Genomic DNA, 10442 nt, shown 5'->3' with positions numbered 1-10442 from the left:
TTTCTTCCTTCCTTCCTTTCTTTCTTTCTTTCTTTCTTTCTTTCTTTCTTTCTTTCTTTCTTTCTTTCTTTCTTTCTTTCTCTCCTTGTTAATAAATTCTTATATGGCTATTTCCTGTGTTTATATGTCTGTTACTGCCGCCAGCGCAGCGCGGGGCCCTCCCGCGCCGCTTTTTCTCATGGCAGGCTCCGCCAGCCCTCCCAGGTATATTTTTAAGAATAAGAGCTCCTACACCTGGTGCTTCCCACTGTGGCTAAGCATGTCTGAGGCAGGATTCTTCCTCTGCCTGGAAGGTTCTGATCCACTCACTGTAATTATTCAGCCACAAATAAGGCTGCACTTTCGGGTTCTAGAATTATGCATGCCTGAATGTTAAAGGGCCTAGTGTATTGTGACTCAGCTAAGCCCTTGACCCGGGGTCAGTCCTCCTGCAACTGGAGGCTCAGAGTCCCTCAGATTCTTTTCTCTCTTTTCTTTTCTCCCCCCACCCCACCGTGTTGTTTGTTTTTGTTTTTGGTTTGGTAAAGGCCACTCAGAGGAGGCCTCTGGCCTCTCTGTCTTCTGAGAGTCACCTGGACCAGATCCAGTCAGGCAATAGCACACCACCAGGAGGCAGGAGATGCTCACCCTCGGGTTCACACGAATTTGCACCCCACCTATAGAGGAAGAGACATCTCTCTGTAGGTCTTGTGGTGTTGCTGTTTCATTTCGCAGGTTTACAGGGTTTCAGCTATGGGTAGCAAGCCATCCATGTCCATTCCCCCTGGGACAGATGCCCCAAAACCCCAGGTCTTAATGCCCTACTTCTTCAGTTCCTATCCTCATTCTGCCAGTGTCCCACCAGCTCCACTTTTACGGGAGCTTTCTAACTACTGTCAGAGCACAGGCAAATTGAAGAAGTTTCTTCAAACTATCCCTGCCATTGCTACTGCTGCCAACAAGATTGGTCAGATCCACAAGGTGGCTCTTTTCAATTACAGCCTTTTGCTTCCTGCCGTAAGCTAGTTTTAACTATAAGTGGATATGTAAATGTTATGTATCATGTAAAAACTGTATCAAAATTAAAACAAAATATTAAAATAAAGCATAAATATCTTTTTAAGTGAAAAGCTGGGGTCATAGGCAGTTTATAGTGGCTGGAGAAGAGAGGGAAATGATAATTTTTCAGTCTCTAAGGAAATCGTACCAGCTCAATTTTAGCCTTCATTTTTGTATTTATCTTTTAGTATGTTCTGTTCTCCTTTTTTCCTGTCACAGAGCCAGAGGGCCAACCTGATGGTTTGACCCAGGAGAGGGCTTTAAAGAACATTTGGAGAAAAGGCATGTTAAATCTGAAATGGGAGGACCAAACCCCATATTCTAGACTTGCTTTTGGGCTTAAACAGCCCAGGGCATTTTGACAGAAGCAGCTGCTCTGTTTTGATTGAGAGGGAGTTCGTTGGCATTATTTGCACCCAAACGAGTGTTTAGAATTAGAAGTTGGAACTTATTGTAAGACCTGATTGATGTGTAGAAATTGAGTGGAGAACAGGAATTGAGTGGAGAACAGAAAAAGGACTGGAAGGTGAGAAATGTTTTAGAACTTCTGTCATGAAGTTGTCGGAGTTAGTGCCTGCCTGTCGCACTCAGGCACTTTTGCCCCTCCTACTCCGCACCAAGGCCGTGGCTCCGCAGGCCTGTACTTTTGAGAGGCTAGTAGATAGGTCCAGAAGCTAGGCTTGGGCTGCTGTGTCTTGCGAAAGCAGCCTGGGGCTCCAGTCTTAGCCACCATCACTCTTCTGGCCATCTTTAAAAAACACATACACACAAGCTTCCTCACTTTCTAGTGGTTTAGCTAACGTTCCAGAGTTAATGCAACCACTGACCAGCATGGCCTCCAGCTCCTTGCAGCTGCTGTGATTTTGTTGTTGTTTTTATTTGTTTGTTTTGTTTTGTCTTTTCTCCATTTGTCTGTAAAATACCCTGATGTAGTAGGGGTATTTGGCTCAATCAAAGTGGTGGGAGCCATTTTTGGTGGTTTTTATAACAGTATCATCAAACAAGGAAATTTTTCTTTTTTTCTGTAACATCATGACGCAAAAGAAATTTAAACACTGGCATCACATTTTGTTTTCAGGATCTTTTTATCCCTATTTTTTGACTTTTTATTTTTTCCTTTTGTTCTCTTCCCCCAAGTCTATTGTGGAAGAGACTCAGCAGAAATACGAGGCTGTTGAACTACAATTAAATCAGTTTTAGTCTGTGGATCTGTTAAATCTAATTTCATAGTGCAAATCTATTAATAGGGAACTTATTTGGGCTTTATAGGTTTTTAAATTTTTTACCTACATGTTCACATGTGTTTAAATTTACAGGAAATTTGTCAGAGAAACAAGGGCAGATTTTTAGAATGAAAATAAAAACATTTTGAAGTGCTTTAGCAATTCATTCTAAGAACTAAAGAAAAAGCAAACAAAGCATCTCAAGGGAAAAAAGTGCTCTTTAAAATTTAGCTGTCCCATGTTTTACTGCCGACTCTTCATCTCTTATTTCAGGCAGTTTTCCTACCATGATGTGAGTGTGTGTGCATGTTAATATATATAATATATTTATATACATATAATATATAATGAGTTTTACTGATTATATTGTGTATAATTATATATCATATCATATACTATATAATATATAATGAATATATATATATATATATATATATATATATAATGTCTTTCTCCTGTACTCAGGAATCCTTGCTCACGTACAAGTTTGACCTGAACCAGCAGGTTCATTTTTCACTGACTAGATCCCAAGGGGAAGGCAAAGTGTAAATCTAATTAATCTTATCAATAAAACCAGGAGTCAGAAATCAGTGTAAACACCTGAAAGATCAGAGAAGCAGAGGAGCAGCCACAGTCCCTTCCTACTGTAAGATACAGCACAAGAGAGACCTTGGTGGGTCCCTGTAGTGGCATTTCATTTGTATTTTAGTTAATAAAACTTGTCTTAGGATCAGAAAAGTAAAACAGCTCCACTGTTCAGCCTTACAGACCCTTTCCACTCTGCCATCTTGTGCACATGAAAAGAGCAACATCCCTTTAAGTGCCCCAGACAACTGTCCACTTTAGGAGACAAATGGTCCACCAGAAAAGGCTGCATCTGAGAATAATAGAGATTCCCCTTTGGCCACTCTTAATATGGAAGGACTGGGCATGTGCACAGTAGCTCCTTAGGGTACCTCAGATATGCATATGTGACATCTCTATACAACACTTGCCATTCTGTCCTGAAAGCTGCCCTCTCTTCTGTATCCTTAAGCGAGTCGACTGGGGAGGAAGAGGAGGATGAGGAAGAAGAGGAGGAGGAGGAAGAAGGGGGAAGGAAAGGAGGGGGAGGGGGAGGGAGATAATGAGGAGGAAAAGGAGGAGGACTATTCAGAAAACACGTGTATAATCTGTGTACTGTTTAATAAGCAAAAAAATCCATGAACTCGCAGGCCAAAAAGGACTGAGAAAAATCAGCATTTTTTTTTTCCTGGAAATGAATCAATTTTAGTTCTTACTAAATACAGATCTTGTGGTGGTAAATTAAAATCCTAAATGTGCGCCTAGAATTTATGTGATATCTAACCATCTGCATAGATTCTGTGTCCTTGTCTTCCTCACCCTAGGATTCACCTTGCCCTCTCATGAGAAGCAGCTGCATTTTTATAGCAGACAAAACAGGTATGGCTTATATCAGAGTAACTTTATACTAGTTAGGTATCTCAAATCAGGAGACTGTGTTCTCTCAGGTCCCCCATCCCAGTCAATGTTACCATGAATTTTCTGATGTCCAACTCTGGCTGTCAGTTTGCCAAAGGATAACTAATATTTCTTGGAACTCAATGATACATAGTTCACATAGCAAGTAGAGCATTTGCTTAAAATTTTGCTACAAGATAAAAACTACCACATAACACTTAAACTTCATGCTACCCGAGTAATATTTAGGATTCTCTAGGTAAAAAGTAGCTGAGTGACACCCATTCTTTACTGCCTGAGGGAAACTCTCCACAGAACAAGAGCAAGGATGGGCCACTGCTGATTTTCTCTTCATCACAGATTTCTCAGTGCATTGGTGTTGATTCCAGACTTGTGACATGGTCCCTGCATGTTGTTTATATGCTGCATGGGATTTGACTATAATAAAGACATGGGAAAAAGGGCAAAGGGAGTCCAGACACTAAACGCTTATCATCAACACATTTATTTATGCATTCCAGAAAACAGTAGGACTAAGGTGAACGTCAGCAAAAAGACATTTCATGGCAGTTTTCCTTTTCCCTAAGGCCAAGGTTCTTGAAGCTTTGTGGGTTCACTGCCAGAGCCACCGCAGGAGGGATTTCTTCACTTCTATCCCCTTTCTTGATGTCACAGCAGTCTGGGTCTGGCAACAGCACAGATGGGATGTAGCCTGCATGGCAGTAGGGGCTTAGAGTCCCCCTGATATTTAGAGGTTTATGCTCTGATGGACTAATGATAGGGCCATTATTTAGTTTTCCTGACACTGTTCTGCAGAGCATTCACTGCTCCAATCCTTCCCCAAAGGGATCAGGTGCTCTGGGATGTCCACCTGGAATACATCTTTCCCCCCTTTTCTAGGTATGGGCTCTAGTAACCATCTGGGGTTTGAAATTGGAGTCAGGTACTTCTGCTGCACATTGGTTAGCACAGCTTGGGTTTCCAGTTCGACAACCTCATCAGCAGCTAAGGTTTCTGGACACTGCAAAGTCTCTCCAATGTCAACAAGTCCTGGGAACAAAGAAACATACAGATGTATTCTCTTCTATACAGCAAGGTTATGGTTATGACAGCAGGGTCACTACAGTGTCATTTGATGGGGTATAACATCACCAAATGACAGGAAATAGGAACTGTTCTTGTTGAATACTGGTGACAAAACCAATTGAACTAAGGAACCCTGGGTGAGGCAGCCACAGGCATCAAGGAAAAGGAGAGTGGCTTGTCCTCTGTGCCTCCTGTTTTAAGTGAAAGTCAGATTCTACCATACTGTGAAGGCTGGCGTTGATCTACTAAAAGAGCATCAGCCCCAGCCAGATTCCTAATTAGGTCACCAGGAGACTGAATTAGATGTTGATTGCTGTCTTACCCAGGGTCCTTGTGACAGGCATTAGAAGTCAGGAAAGCAGCCTTACTCTAGACAGCACACCACTTTTTTAACGCCTATGCTGAACTGTCATAGGCAATGCCTTTTGCATATGTTCATGCTCAAATAATCCAATACTACAAACAGGTACTGACTTGAAACAGGCTTTCAGGTCACAACATAAACAGTATCTGACACCCAGAATCAAGAGTCTGTGAGTCTGTGGAACCCACATGAGTCTGTGGAACCCAGGCCTATGTACACCAACCTAGTTACTCCAGCAGCTCTTAAGACAGGCTGCTTAGAAACTTTAGCCCATACCCTCTAGCTAAAAGCAAAATAGAGTGTGTTTTGAATTATTTTGAATCCTGTATCAATTGTCTACTTCATATTTGGTACATCCTCACTTACCAGCTATCACACCTCGGCCATATTTTTCTCCTTCCTGTAGTAAGGTCTGAATCTGCACCAGGGTCATTCCCAACCTCTCTACCAGCACCTGCTGCCAGGCATCATCTTCCCAGTCCCTGTGAGCAATATGGATGGCGATGGTACATTTCTGATGGTTCCTCAACAAGGGACGCCAACGAGTCTCAAGAGTCTTGACTCCATTTAAGATTAAACCAGCATAGGGCTGCCGGAAGGAGAGGCAGGGAAACTTCATTTTCCTCAGAGTCTTTGCGCCTAAACACAGAAGCACATCACAGCTCAGCTCTCCAGGCTCATGTTCATGAGGCCTCACCTTCCCCAAAGGCTTCCCATGTGTCCTGAAATGCCATTGAACTTGACATGCTTCCTGTTACAGGTTAATGGCGCTCTACTCAATGCCAGGCCCAATGCCAATGGTTGCAATTAGGATGATGCATGGTCCATGTAGTCTTGGGGAGCTCACAGAATAGGATGGAGATAGCTAGAGGAAGGTACCATAAGAATAGCATGATCAGTGCTGGCAGAGGTCACTGAGCTCTAGGGAAACACAAAGGAGGGAAGGCCATCTTGACCTAGTCAGGCTTCACATCTGAGTAGGCTGGCTTTTTAGCAGAGAGGGACAGTCTAAGCTTTTGTCGTTTTCTTTCTCTCTATGTCACTGTACAATACTCTTTGATTCCTGGTCCTGTCATTATAGGTCATATAGGACTGGAACTGTCCAGTTCCGATCAGAGTTACTGAACACCAATCCTTGAAATGGAAACTAAATTTACTTTTGGAATTCCCTTTGAACTCAAGTAGCCTCATCTATGTCTCCTCCTGGGTCCTGTGGGTGTCATGCTTCTCAAGCAGTTTGTTGCACCCCATGACTGGAGCCTAAGGAAACAAATGATGACACGAGGCACTAGGGTACCAATCTTCATACACTTTCTATGTTCCAGTTCCTAGGTGATCAGAATCTTTGGATAGTGAATCGCATCTTCAAAGGACTCAGCAGAGTCAGTATGACTATTAAGACCCTAGTATAGCCGAGGGGACAAAGATGCTGAGTGAGAAAGCAATGGCCTAGGGTGGCAGTGACCTGATTTTGCACACCTCCTATCCAGTTCCTTGCAGTCGTGTGTGTCCCTTGTGAGAGACACACTGTGCCTTAGAAACTGATAGGGTCGTGCTGACAGAGCCAGGGACATGAGGTCAGAACCTCTGCTCAGTCTTAGCATACCACCCAGTTTCCATTTGCATGAAGTGCCAAGAATACATTTCCTGTGGATAGAGCCAAGGGTGACCATTTTCAATATCGTGGCAGCAGCAAAAACAGGGGCACTGAGCACAGGGCTCCATCCTGGCTCTGCTGTCTACCCATGAACTGCCCCCCCACTCCATTCTGGTTTTGGCCTTTCTGACCTTTTTAAAGTATATTACCATAGTCTCATGGGCCTCCTTCAGTTACACGACATGGCCCTTCCAGGATAAAGGCAGTGTGTCAGGCATCTCTTTCTCCCATCATATTTCAGCTTGTCAAGGCTGGCAGCACTAACAGTCCTACTTAGTTTTAACTATCAACTTGACGTAGCCTAGACTCACCTCAGAAGGGAGTCAATTGAGGGACTGTCCAGATAAGATTGGCCAGTGTGGACATCTGTGCGGAGAGTTTTAAATATTAATTATTGTAGGAGGGTCCAGCCTACTGTGGGCAGTAGCACATCAATGAATGTGATCTTGGGCTATACATGAAGCTAGCTAAGCCTGAGTCTATAGGCAGGCAATCAAACAGCATGCCTTCTTGGTTTCTGTTCCTTGCCTGGGAGTGAGCTCCTTGGTCACTATGCTCAATAGTATACAGGTCTGGCTTCAAGTTTCTCCCTTAAATTCCTGTCCTGACTTCCTCCAATGACAGGCTGCAATCTGTAAAGTAATTTTCTTTCTACATCGGATTGGCCTGTAGAAGAATGTCTAGATTATTAATCCCCAGGCAGGTGGCCCTGAGCTGTACAAGAAAGCTAGCTAAACATGCGCCTGTGAGCAAGCCAGAAAGCAGTGCTCTGCCTTCTACATTCCTGTCTTGACTTCCCTCAATGATGCACTGTGACTTGGAAATACAAGTCAAATAATGCTACCCCCCCACACAGAAGTTTTTTGTCAATATTTTATCACAGCCAACGAAAATCAAAGTATAACATTTTCCTATATTGCTTTTGGCCATGGTGTTTGTCACTGCAACAAAGTGAAACTAAAGCATTTCCCAAGTCAGTTCTGTGTCACTCAGGACCAGCCTATGGCACTCATTCTAGGTCCTAGGATCTAGAGCATCTGTCCTGCCAGCATGCTCTTGCTTGGCATCACTGTCTGCACACCTCTTTTACCACACAAAGGAAGTCTCTTCTGTGAGGCACTCATGCCTTCAGGCTTAACCTACCTCTTTAGAAATTGTTTGCTAGATTTTAATGTTCTATTCTAATTCAGAATTTTATAAACAACAAAGGATATCTTCTTATTATTTATGATTGAACAGGCATGACAAAAATAATAAACATATCTTTCTCCATAAGATTCATGCCATGACAATGTATATTTTCCACATTTTAAAATTAATTTATTTTAAAAAGTATCTTTTCTCATTTTACATACCAATCCCAGTTCTGACTCCCTTCCCTCCTCCCACTCCCTCCATCTTTCCCTCCCATTCCACCGCCATCCATTCCTCAGAGAGGGTAAGGCTTCCCATGGGATGTCAACAAAGTCTAGCATATTGCTTTGAGGCAGGATGCAGGCCCTCCCTACTATATCTAGGCTGAGCAAGGTATCCCTCCAAAGAGCATGCTATCCTACCTTCTTTACACAGCACTCACAGCAAAACTCTCACAAGACTGCTGCACACACAAGTCTCTGACCTCCCTTCCTTTCATGCTCCATCCCCCGACATGCCTCACAAACCTGGTTTTATAGGGAGAACAACTGGCCTATGGCAACTCTGCCTTCACAACACTTAATACCTCAGCATCCCCGGTTGCTCCCTTTCCATGCTCGCTGGCCTGCTCTAGCTCCCATGACATGGCCCACACCTTCTTACTCAGGTGACTGATCCAGGCTGTTGGACTTGGGAATTCAACTTCTATGAACCCAAATCCACTGGCTTCCCCTTTGTAAGTGCGGTCATAGTCTGCCCTGTTTTTGTTGCTTAGATGTAGTAGTAGCTCCTATGCTTTCTCTTTCCTCCTCCCACTACCTGGTATACAGCAGTACTTGCCTATGAATGCTTCCCTCAACATCTTCCCTTATCTTCACAGCCACCATCCTATCAGGCCCCCACCATCCACTGCCTCTCCAAGCACTAGTTTTTGGAGGTTCTGGGCTGTGAACCTTGCCTGCTGCCCTCTACTATCCACACTGCACTTAGAATGACCTTGGTACTGGGGTCAGCAGATCACCTCATTCTTTGCCTGAAACCTGCCAAGGGCTCCTGTCCTACCCAGCCCAGACTCCACCCACTTCAGTAGGCCCCTCAGGGTCCCTTGTAATCTGGCTGCCCACCCCAGACATTTCCTCTTTTCCCCACTTCATTCACTGCCCTGCAGTGAAACCAGCTGAGTGCCCTTCTTCAGGGCAATGCAGACAAGCCTGCTCTGAAGATGAAGGAGTTGCCTGCTTTCCCTTGTCTTTGCTTCTCCACTTGCACAAGCAGAAGGCAGATAAAGAGAAAACAGCAAGTAAAAGGGTTATATTGGCTACTGGCAGCAAGTTTTAGAGATAAGAATTAGAGCTGACCTAATTCTTTGAGTGAGAAGCAAGCTGACACATGCTTCTCACTCAAAGATTGGTTCAAAGTCCCTTTCTGGCTGGGACAAGGACCACGTGATGTAGAAAGTTAATTCTGCAGGTGATTCCCATTATTGATCCAAGCACGCACGATCTAACAGGAGAAAAATAATGCCACACAGAATGTGGTTGCATGGAAATGTTCGGGTATACCGAATACCAGTGTTTTCAGTCTAAAAGTAAGGAGGGTCCGGAGCCTGTGGAGTAGCATGGTGTTCATCCGCCTGCATTCACACTTCGGAGAGACAGGGAGATGCTGCCAAGATGGAGCAGGCAGAGACCAACCAGCTTCGAGCTAGACCAGCCTTGTGGGATGGCCCTGCATGGGTAACAAGTTGCACAGTGGGGGAAGCCAGACTGACTCAGAGGGGGAAAGCTCACAGACTGACTCAGAGGTTACCTGTCCTTTGCTGTGGGTCTCTTCAGTGTTACTGCTTAGCATTCAGCAGACTCGAGTTTACAGCAGTCTTCCGCCTTTCAGCGTTCCCGGAGGCCTCCAGTACCAAAAGCTCCTAAGCTTGGGTGGCTAACATTGGCTTGAAAGGAAGGAAAACATTTGGCTGGTGCCGTCCAGTGTTCTGGGACTTTTTAACTCTAACTGCTTTAAACAGAGGAACGCTCGCAGAGACGAATCCACATCCTGTGCACATAATCTTGCGAAAGCACGCACACCACGTCCTTCAACGTGCTTAAACATTCGCAGCCAATTAGAACTACAGATACCATTCATGCATCAAGGATAGGAGGGCACGGACTTACGTAATTGAGCAGTAAGACACACTGAATGAATGCTAGGATATGTTGTAGGACTTACCGGTTTCTTAAAGCAATCTGGCAGAAAAAGCTGGGTCAGGGTCTGTAGTAGGCGGCTGAGAAAGGAAAGAAGTGAGAAAAGGAACCGGATATTTAGTCAGATGGGTCGGCAGAGACATTCGGAAGTAGGAACAGTGTGCCCCGGTGCAGGGTGGGAACTGTGACGGGAGAGGCTTGTTGAGGAGGGGCTTGGAATGAGTCCAGGGAAGAGCTGTGAGTTCTGAGGTTAGGCATTGGTCTGGAGCGGGGCGGGGCGG

General features: G+C 44.4%; 1 protein-coding gene across 5 annotated transcripts; it reads right to left on the bottom strand.

Moving 5' to 3' along the window:
• Positions 1 to 4210: 4210 nt before the first annotated feature.
• On the bottom strand, positions 4211 to 10371 carry CUNHXorf40B (chromosome unknown CXorf40B homolog). Of its 5 annotated transcripts, XM_026777089.1 has the most exons (5): positions 10187 to 10371; positions 9773 to 9908; positions 7141 to 7195; positions 5539 to 5811; positions 4211 to 4772 (listed from the first exon to the last, which is right to left on the bottom strand). In XM_026777089.1, the coding sequence occupies exons 4-5, from the start codon at positions 5789 to 5791 to the stop codon at positions 4513 to 4515; spliced, it is 513 nt and encodes a 170-aa protein (XP_026632890.1). In that variant the 5' UTR covers positions 5792 to 5811; positions 7141 to 7195; positions 9773 to 9908; positions 10187 to 10371; the 3' UTR covers positions 4211 to 4512. The 5 variants fall into 5 exon arrangements, with proteins under 5 accessions (XP_026632890.1, XP_026632891.1, XP_005369245.1 ...); XM_026777090.1 differs by lacking the exon at positions 9773 to 9908; XM_005369188.2 differs by lacking the exon at positions 7141 to 7195 and having other exon boundaries at positions 10187 to 10369.
• Positions 10372 to 10442: the final 71 nt, after the last annotated feature.

This window comes from Microtus ochrogaster, unplaced genomic scaffold (genome assembly GCF_000317375.1).
Source record: "Microtus ochrogaster isolate Prairie Vole_2 unplaced genomic scaffold, MicOch1.0 UNK45, whole genome shotgun sequence".
NCBI lineage: Eukaryota > Metazoa > Chordata > Mammalia > Rodentia > Cricetidae > Microtus > Microtus ochrogaster.
This window is presented reverse-complemented; position numbering and strand designations above follow the sequence as displayed.

Coding starts and splice junctions, on each gene's coding strand:
- CUNHXorf40B (XM_026777089.1), bottom strand. CDS start 5,791: ATGAAGTTTCCCTGCCTCTCCTTCCGGCAGCCCTATGCTGGTTTAATC. Junction 4,773..5,538: donor TGGCCGAGGTGTGATAGCTG/GTAAGTGAGGAT, acceptor CTTTGTTCCCAG/GACTTGTTGACATTGGAGAG.